Source organism: Simochromis diagramma, unplaced genomic scaffold, assembly GCF_900408965.1.
Source record: "Simochromis diagramma unplaced genomic scaffold, fSimDia1.1 OVJJ01000205.1, whole genome shotgun sequence".
NCBI lineage: Eukaryota > Metazoa > Chordata > Actinopteri > Cichliformes > Cichlidae > Simochromis > Simochromis diagramma.
Window position 1 is genome coordinate 2,680,814 of NW_024386782.1, and position 17,361 is coordinate 2,698,174.

The 17,361-nt window shown below is 39.4% G+C and overlaps 3 protein-coding genes across 3 annotated transcripts; 2 read left to right on the forward strand and 1 right to left on the reverse strand.

The window, feature by feature from the left end:
• The first annotated feature begins 1,072 nt into the window (after positions 1-1,072).
• rheb (Ras homolog, mTORC1 binding) lies at positions 1,073-9,775 on the forward strand. Its single transcript, XM_040016377.1, has 8 exons — positions 1,073-1,382; positions 2,171-2,242; positions 5,284-5,351; positions 5,468-5,550; positions 5,655-5,711; positions 5,813-5,860; positions 6,266-6,347; positions 8,973-9,775. Exons 1-8 carry the CDS (start codon positions 1,331-1,333, stop codon positions 9,063-9,065), a joined length of 555 nt encoding a protein of 184 aa, XP_039872311.1. The 5' UTR covers positions 1,073-1,330; the 3' UTR covers positions 9,066-9,775.
• Positions 9,776-10,657: 882 nt separating this feature from the next.
• On the reverse strand, positions 10,658-12,113 carry ly97.3 (lymphocyte antigen 97, tandem duplicate 3). The gene is made up of 4 exons (XM_040016400.1): positions 11,994-12,113; positions 11,541-11,610; positions 11,177-11,299; positions 10,658-10,952 (listed from the first exon to the last, which is right to left on the reverse strand). The coding sequence occupies exons 1-4, from the start codon at positions 12,096-12,098 to the stop codon at positions 10,846-10,848; spliced, it is 405 nt and encodes a 134-aa protein (XP_039872334.1). The 5' UTR covers positions 12,099-12,113; the 3' UTR covers positions 10,658-10,845.
• A 663-nt stretch (positions 12,114-12,776) lies between these two features.
• Positions 12,777-15,876, forward strand: LOC120724276 (gamma-crystallin N-A-like). The gene is made up of 4 exons (XM_040016387.1): positions 12,777-13,273; positions 13,472-13,720; positions 14,178-14,323; positions 15,453-15,876. Exons 1-4 carry the CDS (start codon positions 13,253-13,255, stop codon positions 15,586-15,588), a joined length of 552 nt encoding a protein of 183 aa, XP_039872321.1. The 5' UTR covers positions 12,777-13,252; the 3' UTR covers positions 15,589-15,876.
• Positions 15,877-17,361: the final 1,485 nt, after the last annotated feature.

The following is a 17,361-nucleotide window of genomic DNA, read 5'->3' on the forward strand; positions in this document are numbered from 1 at the left end:
TTGTTTGTTTGTTTGTTGCACTTTTCAACACTGTCCATTTAATTATCCAAGCTTAAAAAGCACTTAACAAATTTAACAGACCACCAGCTAGTCTAAGGTTCATGCCACAGAACCCTTAAATTAACAGTATTTACAACATTCTGAGGTTAGATTGTGATAGATCCAGTACTGATACTATCGATTCCAGTATTAGCAGTATAATATTTATTTAGATTAGCCAGTGGAATGGGGAATTTGTTTCCAGCTTTTCAGCTCAGCATGTAGCCCACTGAACAGTTTTTCATTTTGTTTTTTTGTTTGTTTTTTAAATGAAAAATATACCTCAAACATAAGTATACCTTTTTGTGCTGACTGTCTATTTTATTTATAATCTATTGCACATCTAAACAACAAAAGTTGACTCAAAGTCCTTTAGAGACAGGTACATCTAGGTCTCCAAAAATCCAGTTTCAAAGCTGTGCTTTATTATTTTTGTTTCGTTAACTAATAATTGTGAAAAGTAAAAATCACAGTGATTTCGTGAACATTAAAATGTGTTCAGAATTTGCAAACTGGTGAGGATTTATCTCCTAAATCATGACACTCGGCTCTCCCCTACATATGCTGCCTTCATAGATTAAAAGTATCGGTATCATTGGTATCTGGCAATACTGGCCCTGAATTTACTCAATGATATTAAAACATTTATTCATATATAATTTTCCTTTCATTGATGATCTCCCCCAATATTTCCAAGCATTAATCTATGTTAACCTACTAATCTGTGGGATTGCAGTCGAGGCTGTTTCATTGTCATGTGATGCCATATAGCCTCATTTCACACGGCCTTCTGCGCATCTACATGAGTAAGGACCATCATCCCTGTTCCGGTCCTTCCTGACCCTAAAGATATGAATGACACCCCGCCCGACCACCCAGCACGTCACGAAGCCTGACACAGCCAATGAAAATGTCCAAACCGGGTGCCGTTGATTAACGGACAGCTGCCTTATCCAACGGGAGCTTTCCGTGCGCCTTCATCCCCCGCCTGTGTTCTACGTGTAGCCAATCAACGCGCAGGATCAATTACTAATTCATTACTTCGCAAAGGGGAGTGACGCAGTTATTGTAGATGTATAGATACTCCATGCTTTTCTCATATGACCTGAAATTACATTTTTTTCAAGCTTTCACGCAAAAACAAAATCCACATAAACACAGCAAAGCAGAGGGATTCCCACTGTCATCTGCAAGCTGCATGACCATTCTCTGCGCCCCTTGAATTTGGATGCCATTCCGGGAGGAGGTTGCGGTAAACCCCGAGGACTAGATGCGATAACCATAAGGAGACATGCCGCAGCCGAAATCACGAAAAATCGCCATCCTCGGGTACAGATCCGTAGGTGAGTATGGAACGGAAGCTGAGTACAGCGGCGAAAGGCGGCTTCGAGTGGGACGCAGACCCAAGATTTTTAGCGGCCTTTCAGGCCAGTACAAGTCCAGCGTGAGAGCGCTTTACGCCTCCTATAATAGACTTAAATTATAGGGAGTAACATCTGACACGCGGCGTCTCAGGGCGGGCGAATGAGCGCCACCAGGTGAGACGTGGCTCTGCGGTGTGAGCGCAAGAGGCCTCCCATAACGTGTGCAAGAGAGAGATTTTAATCGATCTTATTGATAGGTTTCCGTTAGCCCTTAACCCCGGTGCCATGTTAGGCAGTGCCATGCCACGCAAAAACCATCGACGGCTTTGACGCATTTAGTTTGCGGTTTATTTAGTGATGTGTAAAAGCAAAGAAGCGCAGATTATGTGCGGTGAAAGGATGTTGAGGATGGCAAGATGGCACACACAGATAGCACGACTGGAGGCCCAGGCAGCACCAACTGCAACCCTGTAATATCCCCACAGAGACGCGTGATGTGTTTATGTTTCCCTGCTTTGTAGTAACCTCGACGATTTCTAAACATGTTCATCAGTATAGTACAACGTGCTTCATGTGGCGCATTTTAGGCTTGTTCACGGTTATTAAGCTTTATATTTGTATTTTTTTGTATCATTGTATGGCTACATTCACTCATAGAGACTGATCTCGACAAAAACAATCATAATGATGACTTCTATAGATGTTATCCCTTAATTGCTACACTGACTTCCTCCATCTGAGGTTAACTATCGTCTCTGTGTTTACAGGAAAGTCCTCTTTAACCATCCAGTTTGTGGAAGGCCAGTTTGTTGATTCCTATGACCCAACAATAGAAAACAGTAAGTAGGGGATTTTTTTTTAAATTCATACAAAAACCGTGTTTCCCCCAGGAAACTCTTTACATGAGGTGGCACACAACTCAGGTCCCCGTCTCTCTTGTGAATCAGTAAGTGAAGCCTACATGTATTGGCTCCAAAATAGCTGTTTCTGTGATATCCTATCCTCAGCATTGCTGCTCAGTGTGTACCAGCAAAGCTGACTATCAAGTTTATCCTTATTTATCATCCCAGCACTACAAATGTGTCAGTTTGTCATTAGATGCTCTTCGTACAGCAATGAATAAATCCTTACTGGTGCATCTTCTGTAAGGTCAGAACATCGTGTTCCTCATTATTTGTCATTTACTGTCAGCCCCACACTCGGATTTGCTTACAGCCAATTCTCACACCTGAAAAGCTGGAATGAGGATGTGTTAGCTTACGCTTTCCAGCTTTAAGGTTGTTCAGAGCACCTCGTGACAGAAGAAGTTAACCACCAAAGGATTTCATGGAGTGACAGTTGTTTTTCTTTCATAACTGGTTTATAATTATACTACATCAAGAGTACATCCACTGTTTTTGGTCAGATGCAACATTAAATATTAGAGCTTGACCAATATAGGATTTTCAACATTTGGTGATTTAAAAAATCAGATCTATCATCATATATATTTTTTTCTTTCAGATGTGAAGCACAAACAGATTTACATTTATTAATTGTATTATTATTTATGAGTCCTTATTTTAAAAAAAACATGACAGTGCTTATTAAAATAAACTTGTCTTATTGTCACAGTTAGTCTGGAATTTCCCGTTTGTGCTCTGTCAGACTGCTCAGATCGGTGTTTGCTTTGTTTGTGGTATCCAAACACCTGCTGGCAAAAGTCAAGTCACAGAGGGCCCTCTAGTGGACAAAATGTGCAACATCAACACTCATATCTTGAAGGGTGTTTCTCCTGTTTCTTCTTTAGTCTTTAAATGTTCATTTATTGTCTTTTGATACCTATATATCAGAAAATAGCTAATAAGGGAAAGTATTAGCTATTATTATAGCCATTATAGTTCATGTTTGCCTTTATTAGCTATTTGCCAATTTCATAGACTCCCACCGATATAGCTGCAGGACCGATATCAGTTGGGCTCTATTAGATCTTTAAACTGCACTTATATGGACGCAGATATCACACAGCAACTGTTGTACGTAAAACACAAGGTAGCTTTATAATCGCTGCTGTTTGAGTCGTAGTAGTACTACACATGACAGTAAGTGGAATGCATTTGTACGGACTGTGTATATTCCACCTTATCTTTGTGGGTTTTTAACAAGGTTTAGAGACCCTGTTATGAAAAAAAGCAAGTTTGTTGTTTACAGAATTTTGATTGAATTTACTAATGAATCACTGCAGCTAGGGCTGTTCGATATAACGATATATATCGATGACATATAAAAACGTCTATCGTTTCATTTTACGCTATCGTTTGTTTCGTGGTGTCGCAAAATAAACTGTTTACGGCAATATTTTTTCATTATTTTGATGGTCACTGTAGTGGCTATATTAATTTCTTAAAGTTCTCTCTTTCTCTTACATTTAATATAACCACACTACAGACAGACAAGCGTTTGTTTTTATGCGTTGTCGTTAGCAACAACGACGGTAACACCACCGCGTGTCCGCTTGTTCCACATAAACCTTTCACAGTAAAGCTCAAGATCCTGTTGAGACTTTTCAAAATAAACTGAATCACGTGAAAGATGCAGAGTGTTTACGGATGAGACGCAAAAAAGAGCCATCAGGTGCTAAAAGATAAACCTTAGACTCAAACGTTAGAACAGGCTTTTCCCCGCAGCACGCCGTGTAATAAATACTTACAAAGAAAACGGCGGCAGTTACAACCTATGTCTAAAAATGTATAGTTTCATTCATCAGTTAAAACACTCGACTCCAGCTACATGACGCGCAGCTGGAAACACTTCACGCAAGTCGAGCTGCCCGAGATTCACAGAATTTACAGAAAATGTTACATTTTTGTGATTTATATCGTTATCGGACGATAGATGTCTTAATATCGGGATATGAGATTTTGGTCATATTGCACAGCCCTAACTGCAGCTGTAATACAGTAATTCAATGTGATAAAAATGTGGTAACATTACAAAGCTTATGCTTTATATTTTACATTTTGAACTTAAAGTGCAGTATGAGAGAAAACGTTTTCTAAATGTGTCTAAATGTACATTATGTTTAAATTATTTTTAAAACTTGTATGATCTGTTCTCAAAATCTAAATTCTATATTATGACAGCTCTATGGTCTAAGTGACTTCTGATTGAAAGATAATGATTTGCAAGACTTTGCTGTTACCCAGCAGGGTGTGATGTTCCTTCTAAGCAAATGCATTTAAACACCGCAACAGCTGATTCCACCACTTTCCACACTTTCAACCAGAAAGAGAGAGCTTTCTTTTGAGATATCAGCCGGCAGTTTGGTTGAGATAAACGTTTCTCTCCGACTCGCATGCAGCGGGACTTCTCTAGTTAAGAAAGGGAACTTTTCTTAAAGACAATTTAAAAGCACTATTTTGGAGCGCAGGAGAACTTGCAGTTATTCATAACCTCCAAAACAAACCTGATCCCGGCCACCCCAAAGATTTGAGTCTGAATTGTAGGTTGTATCTGTAGGCTATTTCTCTTCTCCCTGACATGTTCGCTCACATGCTGTCCCACCCTACGCTTCTTAAATCTGTTGTATGTATCTATAAATAATCCCTGGATGGTTAATGTAAAATGAAGTGTCAGCATTATCAGTGAGATGCTGCAGACATTGCATGCCCGCTGTAGATAATATGACCCATCTCCAGGCTATTGACATTCCTGTCCTGAATGTGCTCATTGGGATGAATCTATAACTGGATTGTGTCTTGTATGTCCTGCAGAGAGTAATAAAGATACACTCAGCTGGATAGTACTGCATAGTTGCACAACTGTGCTATATTTGTCATACGTATAAGAGAAAAGAAATGTATTGTCGTATCTACAAAACATTGTTGTCTTGTATTTGCAGCATTTACTAAGATGATCACAATAAATGGACAAGAGTACCATCTCCAGCTTGTAGACACAGCAGGGCAGGTATGTCTCAATGCGCTGTTTATGAACCTGCTAGTGGTTTTATTGATTTTTCTTTTTTTTTTAATGTGTGTCGTAACAGTACATGCTAATTCCCTCACTTCAAATCCCTTTTCCAGGATGAATACTCAATCTTCCCACAGACTTACTCCATAGATATCAATGGCTACATACTGGTTTATTCAGTTACATCAAATAAAAGGTATAGAATTCCCTCCACTTCTCAAAACCAACCTAAATATCTCCTGTGTCCTGCATAATGAGGTGCACTGAAGAAAAGCAAATAAACGTTCCCGTTTCTTCCAGCTTTGAAGTTGTACAAGTTATCCATGAAAAACTGTTGGACATGGTGGGAAAAGTTCAGTAAGTACAACTTTTCATTTTGCTCTTAAAGCCATTTCAAGTCATATGACATAAATCATGCATAAATGACAACATGGCATTTACTTTTTCCTTCAATGCAGAGTTCCAATTATGCTCGTCGGAAACAAGAATGACCTACATATGGAGCGGTAAGCGCTAGCACACACCTAAATTGTACATCCCTCGAGACAATAGGTATGCACATGGGTCAGGGTTTTTTGGTTTGTGTAGAAATTTATATTTGGTTTCTTATTATTTGCTAGCAGAAATGAAAATTTCATGTAAAACACACTGAAATACTGAGTATTTAATATTTAGTTCACACATGTCCCAAATGAAGACAGAAGCCATTTGCACTAAGCCAGGAAGCTGTGTTTAGCACTGTGCTTTCACTGTACACAACACAGAGTCAGTGGATTAACATACACAAGCAGATTTCTAAGGAATTTAATACTGTGGGATATTTAAAGCAGAGACTGTGGCTTTATTCTGAAAGACAGTATTTGTGTTTTGGTCTGACTCTGCTGTCATCCCTGTGATTTTGCGCTCTTTAGAGTAATCAGTTGTGAAGAGGGAAAAGCATTAGCTGAATCCTGGAACGCTGCCTTCATGGAGTCCTCAGCTAAAGAGAACCAGGTAGGAAAGGCTTATTTAACTATCAGTGTGGGAGAAAAAAATAGCCAAATATGGTTACATTCTTCACTCAAAAACCCAAAAAATAAATAAATAAAGGTGGCAGTGATAACAAGGTGTGAAGTTTACACATGCTCCCTGTGACTGTGTAGGTTTCCTGCCACAGTACAAAGACATTCGAGTTTGAATGACTTTTAAATTGCCCACAGTCATGAATGTACCTGTCTTAGTATGTCAGCCCTGACATCATTTGGCAACCTGTCCGCTGCATATGACGCCTCTCACCCAGTGTCAAGTGAGATCAGCTCCTGCTTGCCTAACCCTGTAGAGCAAAAGCCTGTAGATATAATGGAGGGATATGTGGATGGAAAATTACTGAATTGCTTTCATTGCACAGTGATGGTACACATCCACAGGATTCTTCATTTTCACACTTTGCATTTTCTCTCAGTGGAGACAAAGTTTCTGGTGCTGGATTGTGTTTCAATCAGGTCATCGAGTTGCTCACTCATAGAAGGTCTAGGTTACTTTAATAAAATCAGAGGTGACCTAGTATGACTTGAGACCTGTGAGAGCTCCTGAAAAAATGTAATCTAACGTGAAGACAGCCTCATCATGGACTTCCTGGTATGTTTTTGTAACACCAAGACAGATTTGCAAAAGAACAATAAAGCTGGTTTCAATTAGAAATTGTGGAGCAGCTGAGTTATGGCTGGCATTTATTCGACACTTTTTAATGGTTCTTCTGTCAAGCATCCAGCGCAGTTTGGTATGACTGGCTTGACAACGATCGTAAAGTTGTAATCTTCATTATGATGATGTGTGAAACTTGTGAAAACTTGCATTTAACGCCATTACCTCACGGTATTACACGTCATCGAAGACCGTAAAAGGTGTCACTTGTAGTCTCAAACTAACATTTGACTTTGCTTTTTACTTCAAAACTGTGACCTGCAGCATTTTTTCAATGGCAGTTGTACTTATTAATCTTTAATAATTAGTCTTTACTAAGCCACAGGCTAAAAGGCCTCATACATAAGCTATACTTGGTAGCTGGCTTTTGGTAACTGAAAACACAATCAGGTGACAGGTTCGTTTAAACGAGACAATGCAAAGTGACATGTTTATGTTTGTCTTCCACTTCATTAAAGCAGACACCCCAGGAAGATCTGGTTCTGATATGCAGTCGCTTTACTGTCAAGAGCAAATATCGAACGTATGAAGTGACATTGGAATTGAAATGTGATTAAAGGCATATTATACAGCTGGATTTAAATCTGCATAAAATGTCTTTTTAAAAAAATCAGGAAACCAGATAAATAAAGCAGTCTGCACTGATTTACATCAGTCCAGGAGATAATAACTTGTTGCCTTTAGTTGCTTTATACAGTATGAAAAGCTTCTCCTTTGTTTTATTACAGTCTTGCAGCTGCAATGCCACTGCATGACCTTCCACTATTTTTCTATTTATTGAATTACATACAGATAGCCTGCCTCAGAGTAAAGTCCAATCAATAGCACACACATCAGACTGGGTCTCTTATGATATGTATTGCATTGGCACTGTTAATGTGGGAGATGTAGGATCACAGTGGCTCATCAGTCCTGTCTGTCACTGCCTTCTTTCTTTTGCAAAAAGTACCATATGGTAAATGCTAAATGGACTAGTACTCATATAGCACTTCTCTGCTCTTACTGAGCCCTCAAAACACTTTTATGCTGCAAGCCACATTTATCCCTTTGCACACACACTCCCCTACAGCACTTTGTTTTGTGGCTTTAAAGGCTTTTTACCCATCATAAGCATGCTCATATGGTGATATCAGAGGGATTTTGGGCTTTACTGTCTTTCCCAATCGTGCTTTAAAATGTGGTTATCAGGTAGTATTCTTCAGTAGTGAGATTGTGCTGCTTTACACCAATAAAAAACCTCAACAGGAGTCCCTTAGCTCTTTGTGCATTAGCTGTTTCACAGCAATGAGCCCAGTGATTTGACTGGCTAAGAGTGAATTTAGTAGTCAACAATCAACCTCTGATTTATATTCCACTTAAGCCAGCCCAAAATAGCAGGTGTGCTTGAAGCGCCCACACAGTCTGCCTTTTCGAGACCTATCATTTGGCACTTTTCACGGCCCCTGCATTGCAGTGTAGACCAATATGTCAGCACTGTGTTTCCTCCCTCCAAGTAGACTAAATGTCACTAATGTATTTTTAACAATAGTTTATCCTCCCTAGACAAAAATGTGTTTATTCGGTATTCTTTTGATGCTAACCGTTTTTGCCACCGGCTTTGCCAACATACCCTAATAGTAGACAACAGCAAACTAGCCACATGTGAAATACAAAACAAACCCTCCTTCTGTTTGCTGCTGGATATATTTCTCAACATAGAGTAGCAAAGTTCATATTCAGGATGTCAGTTAACCAGCTTCAAATTAAGTTAGAGGCAATAGTGCTCAACTTCAACACAATGAGATCTCTGTTGTGACTAAAGTCTGTGAGGCTCCAGTGGATGAGGAGCAAATTCAAACGTGGTGTACTGAGGCATGTGACAGCATTCTGTGTGTGTGTGTGTGTGTGTGTGTGTGTGTGTGTGTGTGTGTGTGTGTGTGTTTGGCGCTCTCTTAGACGGCCGTGGAGGTTTTCCGAAGGATGATCCTGGAGGCAGAAAAGATGGACGGTGGCGTGCAGCCAGGAAAAACATCCTGCTCCATGATGTAGAGCCGCCCAATCAACACACAGGACACTGCACTGGGATATCCCGTTACTTGAAGGCTAGCTGCCAGTTCTCCTCCACCTCAACTGACTCCACCCCCAGGGTCCTAAATATCCAATATTGTCTATTTATGGCTCTGATTCCACTGTTATTTATCAGTATTCCCTTTTGTCATCCTTGTTTTTCTTCATGTGTTTGATAAAAGAAAAGGACAAGTGGTGGCTCCTTGTCTTGCATTTTCCACAACCCGCCCCTCCGTCTCTGGGCTCGGCACTGATGCAAAACACAGAATATCACAGATGTATCAGGAAAAATCCTATATCGGAAATGATGACAACTGTAACTAAGTTAGCAGTGGCTCAATGAATCTTTGCTTCCCGATATGCAGCTTCCATTTAGCCCCTTCCCTGTTTAAATAAAATGAGATAAGAGGATTGTCATATCTATCTGCCATGCATATGCCTGGAAAATGGTTAGATAAACACAGTCATTTTTTCTGATACATCACCTGCTGTTTGGTCCCATCCATATGCATCTCTTTTTCTACTTCATCTACACACCGTACCCACTTCTCTGTCTCTCGGTTTGTTTTCATAGCAGATACTGTCAGCCAAAAGAAAAAAAGAAAAAAAAAATCTGCATTCATTTTCTAATGTTGAAAATGTTGTACAAATGTTTTTGATTGTAATCATTAAAGCGAAAAGTGGTTATCTAAGCAGGCTGTGTTTTTGAATTATTGCAGAGGCTGTTAGCTAATGAGTTTTGTCACTAGGAAGGCAGGGTGTTTCTCTTTGTTTGCACCCTTTTAATGATAATTGATATGTTTGGGCTAAAAGGAGAGAAGTACTTAGCCGTTTTGATTTGTTGAATGCTTTGTGCTTCTTCGTAAAAGATGGAATAAATTGAAAAGGGTGCAGGATGCAAGCACAGGCAGAATAATGTTGTAATGATTTACTGCAAAGTAATAAAGGTTTGTTCCACCTCATTGCAGTATAATAACTAAATGCTGCTTCCATGCTTACTTTTTTTTTTTTTTTTCCCAGGGAGCAGTTACTACACTTTAGAGGCACATCTAAGGTATCCAGCACTGACTGAGAACAGGAGTTGCAGCCATCTGCTGTTCAAACTTTTGTTTGTGAGATGTACCCAATCAAACGCAGGCTGACTTAAAGAGATGGGGGAGGGAGCTATAACAACTTATTATGGCTAGAACATGAACCGGGAGGCTACAATACTTTCTTACAAAAGAAGAAGAATTTCTATGAACTGGTATTCATGGAAGTTTCATTTAATTTAGTCCAGAAATACAAATATATAGCTGGATATGAGCATAATAAGTCCAATTTAATGATAATCAGTGAGCTATTGTTCCTTTAATAGTAGCACAAGAGTTTTTAAGTAAATTGAGGTATTTAAAGTAAAACCTTGAAATACTTGGAAGAGCTTTTATTACAAGAAATAACCCAGATAATAGTCTGTTGCAAGTATAACATGATGAGATTTTCTAACATTTGCCTATTTGGGGATTAGTAATTGGCTCTTTAAGGGGAAAAAAAGAAACTCAGTGTCAATACACAAGAATAAGGACAAGCATGGGCGCTTTTTCAAAGTATTTTATTTTTCAGTCCAGGGAACTTCAGAGTATATTTTTCTAAAAATAGCTGCTTTAATGTGTTCACACCTGGGTTCTCCCCGAAGCAGCTGCAGTCTGCAGGATTCACTGGGGGTTAAGTGCCTTACTCACATTGGACTGCAGTAAATTGTAATTTTCTTTGATGTTGAATTTTATAAGGTGTTGCACATGTCTTCGCTGCAGCACTTCATATTAATGTAGGCGTTCATCTTCAACATTTCGCAGCTGTCCAGATCCATGCATTTCTGGTAATGGCCATCTACGAAAGCCAGATGAAAAGGTTATGTTTCATTTTTTAAACATTTACACAATTCACATACATTTGACAGTCTCCATTATTATACAAGGAATAGTATCTCTGCTCTATGTGACCTTATCCTGCAGAAAGTTGTTCAAAGTCATGCTTTTTTTATATAACATAATTTGCTTCTTGTACTCTTTGCCCCTTTCCCTACTGGAATAAATATAAGATGAGGAACTTACATGGTGCTTTGAGGAAGTTGGCGGCAGCGCACCCATTCTTTTCTGGTTTACATGTTTCTACAGTGAGCTCACAGCTACCTCCAGCCCTTTTTGGGACACAGCGGTGGCAGTCCAGGGCTTCACCTGAAAACCAAGAAATAGAAAGAAGATTACAGAATAAATTCTGTCATAATGTGGCCGAAATGTATCTTGGGACAAAATAGCATTTACCAAGGATTTAGAAGTTTTAATTTAGATGTTAAAGAGTGGTTTGTGTAGGTTGTAGCTCACTGCAGTGAAGACTTTATAATGAAGAAAATGGTGCTCACTGTTGCACAGCAGCAGAGGTTATGTTTATACAGTGGAGAATCAGTGACAGACTCACCGGCTGTAAATAGCAGGGTGACAGCAAGAGCCAAGACCAACAGCTTCATTGTTCTGTTCAGCATTGCAGCCTATGCAAGATAAAGCACAGGCTTGATAACACGGACACAAAGTGCTTTCAAAACATCAAATTCCAGCACTTTTAATTCATGACATTTACCATGTATTTTAAACTTTTCCCTGTACTGAGTATTGTTTAATGGTCATATAAGACTCTAGAAAGTGACACACTCTTGAGTGAGTATATATAGTTTAATTATATAGTTTGTATATAAATGTGTCCATATATCCCAATGCAGTATTTAAATTTGACAGATCATATATGATCCCAAAACTACATCATTACCTATGTTATATGCATGTTATTAAACATGTTCCCAAAAAACTGCTGACAAGATCTAAAAGACAAACTGCATTTGTCTGAAAAAAGTCTTTTATATATACACATACATACCTTGCTGTATGTCTGTCTTGGTTTCTCCCAGTGACTGAGAAGACATCGGCTTTCCCTCTTTATATAAACCCTTTCATACTTTGCACTGTCATGGTAACATCCCATTAGGTGCTGTGGCTCTTTTAAGTCTATATACTTAGCATCGCACTCATCCGAGTACACTGTGTTCAGGGGTCATAGTTTCCCAATGCTCAGATGCCCTCATTAAGCACGAGCTGTCCACCTTTTATCCACTGTACAGTCTATAATTCATGAGAATTGCTAATAGCAATGTATGCATTCAGTTCAACCTCATATATCTATTTCTATAAGATACATTTGTACCTCAGGGGAATAAGAGAAAGAAAGAATCGGAAAGAGTCAGACGTACATTGTGTTTGCTTAAGGTGGATTATGTGTGACCTGTAATACCTCTGTTTAAGTGCTCTTTAACCTGTACTGACCAAATTTGATTTGAATCAAAACATTACCAAGGCCCTGACATGAATCTGCTCTTGATATAAATCTAATGAAAGGAAAGTAACAGGGTGGAACAGCCACTTGCTGTTAAACAATGAAAGGAAATGCCTTTAAGTCCTTCAGAGCTGCTGCTCATGAAACTAAGATATCTTACATAGTGCAAAGTATTACGCACATTCACTTCTACCTACAGTATGTCCACATCAAATTACATCTATTCATAGTTGAAAAGCTGGTGACAACCGTGCTTTGCAACCATGCAATAACTTGCATAGCATGCATAGACTGCCTGGTCTAACTCTTGGAAACATTCGTTCGGTTAAAACACGTGAGCTGCTTTGCACACACTCCTGCCATTAATATTCATTTTAAAATAGGTTCTATCAGCACTTCAAAACAAGATGACAGATTTATTGTTTCCACTGAGCCAACCTTTCACCTCTGCTTTAACTTTCCCTCTCTGTGTTTGTTTTCCTCCCCATCTCCTCCCTCATCTGGACACAGCCCAAATATTACCCTGCAACCCCCCCGCCTCAGTATAACATCACTCTCAAAGCCCAATCAAAGCAAAATCTCTCTCCCGCTATTGTTTCGTCCTCCCGAGCCAAACTCCAATATCAGCACTGGCACATGTAAGGGAAACTGTCCATGTGGCAAAATATCTAAACCCCCCATTGTTGTGCTTTTGTTGCTTCTCTCTCGCGATACCGCCACACTCTGTGCTGTCCATATATATCTGGGAGTCCAAATTTGTCCACTCCTATACTGTGTGAGTAATTTGGAACAGCCAACAGTGGAAAATGTCTCAGTACTCAGGAAAGGTGAGTACCACAACAAGAATGCAGCCACAGATTTAGGCCAGTGTTTCACAACAAAAGTTAATCACAACCACATTCATCTTGATGACCGGTCCAAACTTAGATGATTTTTTTGCATATCAGTTAGCTAAACTGATATGCAACATTTTTACTGTTTATTAGGAGGAAATACTCAAATCCTCACTGTTGATATGAATATAGATTGTCTTCTATGAGGGGAAATGTTTCACTGGGAGAAAGCTGGAGATCTGCAGCGACTGTGACAACTTCCAGGACCGAGGGTTCATGAACAGAGTGAACTCTGTCCGTGTGGAGAGCGGGGCCTTCGTCTGCTTCGACCATCCAGACTTCAAGGGCCAACAGTATATTCTGGAGCATGGAGAGTACCCTGAATTCCAGCGCTGGAATGCCCACAATGATCACATGGGATCTTGCAAACCAATCAGGATGGTAAGAGTATGTGTGTGTGTGTGTGTGTGTGTGTGTGTGTGTGTGTGTGTGTGTGTGTGTGTGTGTGTGTGTGTGTGTGTGCGTGCGCGCGAAAGATAGAGACCCCAGGGACAGACAAATATTTGGTTGGTTAAAAAAAACAGGCAGATGGGCACATGTGTGGCCTCATTTGTGCGCCTCTGTTTGTTCAAAGTAATAATGTTGGATCTACTTTTGCTTAACAGACATCATCAAAGAAACTTTCAAGTTTTTACATCTGATACTTATGTAATCAGCTTAAAGAACTGCACTTATATTTCATCCTCCACATGCACTAACCTTTAGATTTCTATAGGTGCAAGTGTTTTGTGCCCACAATACAGCCTCTGTCACATAAAGGAGAAAGCCTTGGTCGTTTGCAGAGAGCTGAAGTCAAACACTGTTGACTCAGCGATCACGCATGTCATTATCCTCCCAGCATGGAGAGCACTACAGGATGGAGCTGTTCGAGGGGGACAACTTCTCTGGCCAGTGCGTGGAGCTGTGTGACGACTGCCCATTTCTCCAAGCACGAGGCCTGACCAAGAACTGCATCAACTCTATCAAGGTTTATGGAGATGGGGCGTACGTATCTTTGAGGCCATTTATAGTTTTTGATTTAACTGAGAGAAGAGCGCATAAGACATGCCCTAAAACATTTCCTTCATTATCCTTAAGTAATGAACTAAACCTTTGTGAAACTGGCCACTTTCAACTGACCTGTTACAAGGTCATTTCACACAATATATTTTCCCACTTGCCTTTTGTTGTACTTAACAAGGCAGATAGTTCCATAAACAGATGTAAGCACAAATACATATGATCTGTATTAATTTTCTGTAGGCGTAGAAAGCAGACAGGTTGGGTTAAAAGAAAAACAAAGGCTAGCATTCAGAGAAAGTCCAGTCTGGCTTATGTGCAGGGCAAACTTTTCTAGGTGCCAGACCAATGACCAATGTGTTGCTCCGTATTAAACCTCACACATAAAAAATTTACAGTCTTTAACAGTGTAACAGCAAAACAGATGTTTTCATCATTTTAATAGGGACTACTTCTTTGGCGGAAAGCAGACTTGTTAAAAAACACTGACTAAATACAGAAAAAATAAAATAAATATTAAAGTAAAGGTGGGAAATAAGTTTAAGAAAATGTGAACATAGTTATCTTGAATGCCAGTCTTTAAAAAGAGAGAAAAAGAGAGAAAATGAATTTACTGTGGATCAGAAAAAGAGCAATGTTTGACTGGATCTTCACATGTAATTGGTCAATATTGTTAGTGGCATGAACAAAATTCTGAAGTCTCAGAGGTGGGGCATTCTGGGGCTTTAACAACAATGTTCTGAGGTTCAAAGTCAGCGAAAGGGCCTTTGATAGAGACCAATTAGGGTGTCTGTTTCTCCCACTACTTATACGCTGCCAGTTGTCTCTTCAGTGTTGGTGTTTTATTGGAGGCACCATTACACAACAAGTATTACATTAGAAAGAGTCTATCTCAAAACCAGACTTCTTGAAGCCTCAGCAAATCCAAGCAAAACTATCTACACCGACTGATCTCAGCAAAAGCAAAGAAGAAAATGTGTTTTTATGTTTTTAATCTTTAAACATCAACCAAATTAGAATACTGCCTGAAACTGTTTAGTAAGCTGATTTTCTTTGCACTAATTTATTACATGTTTGATCCATTTGCTCTTATTTATTCACTGCTACTGAACAGGTGGGTGTTGTACGAGGAGCCTAACTACCGTGGTCGCATGTACGTCGTGGAAAGAGGAAACTACTGCACCCACATGGAGTGGCAGGCTGAGAACCCCAACATCCAGTCTATTCGCAGGGTTGCAAACTACTTTTAAAACCATCTCGCTATCGCTGTCAGTGTGACTGCAGGGAATACATCGACTACACTGTCAAGTCATCTCACACGTGGCTCTGTGGGGCGATAATAAAGATGAAGAAAATGTTTGGCACTGCTTGTTGTTTTATTTTTGTACTGAATTATTTAAAGGTTCAAATAAAGTAGTGATCCTACAGCATCTTCAATCTTACTTCCATTTATTGTTTTCTTCTATTAATGCACACTTTTTGTGCAGCTCCCAACTTAACCATCGCATTTCATTGTAGACATGGCTACAGGCTATGATTCAGGTAATTGCTTTAAGTGCTGTGCTTTCCTGTAAACTAATGGATCCATTGCAAAGTTAAGATATCCTGAATACCACTCCCACACAGATTAATAGATGTATGTGAATTTTATTTATCCAGGGGGGCAATTAAATTGTTGTAATAGTTTGAAAAAAAGAACTTACTGCCTGATAATCAACTATAGAAAACGCTCTAATGAAAATGTCCAGTCTTTTGGCACCTACACAGGTGAATGGTCTGCAGAGTCAGCACTGAACAGGAGAAACTGTGTGTCCTTCCTACATATACAGTGTATAAATCAAAAGAGAAAGAGAGATTCTGCACAGGGCGGCAAAGCAGCTGTGCCTGCACTCGGGAGCTCTGCTACCACCTAGTGTCATCTATCTATTTTACTGCGGAGTATTGACACTCCGCTCAGGGTGATCTAAGGATCATGGCATAATTAACACCTGAAATTAATCTGCTACATGCTTTGTATGATGTGTATGCTACAATTAAAAAAAAAAAAAAAAAACAGAACAGGAAACACAATTTCCAGTATAAACCTCTTTTTTTTAACCTTGTAATTTAATCTGATAATGCACATCACATATCCAATGTATTTTATGCCATCTACAATGCAACACAATAGGTGAAAGGCTGGTATACTTAAACGGATATGTAATTAACAGTCCTTTGTAACACTATGAGCTCATAGTTTCATGCTTTTAATGTGCCACTGCATCATTTCCCACATGTTCTCATTCTTCTACAAATGTCACACCAGGGCTGTGGCCGCTGGACCTTTAATGAGCACTCATGTGCTTTCTCTTCCAACTGTCATGACAACAGAACATCTATCTTTACAAGGTTTCGCTCTTGGCCTCTATTGAGTTACAGGGTCAATACAGGATAGCTTAATGAGGAAATGCTTTGTCTTGAGTTACACTGAATTGGACTAGTTTAAGGGCGATTACCTATGGCTAACCCTATTCCTAAGCCATTTGCTGCATAAATTGGCTGAGTGTCACCAACATGCCATTAGTCAGAATGTCAAAGTAGGAGAAAGAGTGGAGGGGCCGCCGTGGAAGGCTTAATGGCATTTTAACAATGTCACTGTTGATTTTCTGTGATGACGGGACTATTTATTTTGCACAAAAGACCGCAATTTTAAAAAAGTGAGCCTTAAATGCTTGGAAGGAAACTATGCACCTTACTACTAATACACCTTGACTACTTGCTCTAATGGAGGCACACGTTTCCTTTTAAGTAGGGTGTTCATAAAAGAGAAGCTGGATAAGCAATGAACTTTAATCCTTATGAGGGAAATACTTCTCAACTGTCTGTTGACTGTGAAAGTTAATGAACTTACTAATCCTTTGACACAAAAACATGTAAGATCACAAATTGATGGTGTTAAACAATAACATTTTAACATGAGCTATTAGTAGAATATCAGATTTGAACACTCTGGGAGATTATTGTCACACACTTTAAAAAAAGAA

Bases quoted from the DNA above. Each gene is read 5' to 3' on its own strand.
- rheb (XM_040016377.1), top strand. From the start codon at position 1,331: ATGCCGCAGCCGAAATCACGAAAAATCGCCATCCTCGGGTACAGATCC. The intron at 2,243-5,283 runs GTAAGTAGGGGA...TTGTATTTGCAG, and splicing joins TGACCCAACAATAGAAAACA to CATTTACTAAGATGATCACA. The intron at 6,348-8,972 runs GTAGGAAAGGCT...GCGCTCTCTTAG, and splicing joins CCTCAGCTAAAGAGAACCAG to ACGGCCGTGGAGGTTTTCCG.
- ly97.3 (XM_040016400.1), bottom strand. From the start codon at position 12,098: ATGGGATGTTACCATGACAGTGCAAAGTATGAAAGGGTTTATATAAAG. The intron at 11,611-11,993 runs GTATGTATGTGT...TATCTTGCATAG, and splicing joins CAAGACAGACATACAGCAAG to GCTGCAATGCTGAACAGAAC. The intron at 11,300-11,540 runs GTGAGTCTGTCA...CTTGGTTTTCAG, and splicing joins CACCCTGCTATTTACAGCCG to GTGAAGCCCTGGACTGCCAC.
- LOC120724276 (XM_040016387.1), top strand. From the start codon at position 13,253: ATGTCTCAGTACTCAGGAAAG. The intron at 13,274-13,471 runs GTGAGTACCACA...ATATGAATATAG, and splicing joins TGTCTCAGTACTCAGGAAAG to ATTGTCTTCTATGAGGGGAA. The intron at 14,324-15,452 runs GTACGTATCTTT...GCTACTGAACAG, and splicing joins AAGGTTTATGGAGATGGGGC to GTGGGTGTTGTACGAGGAGC.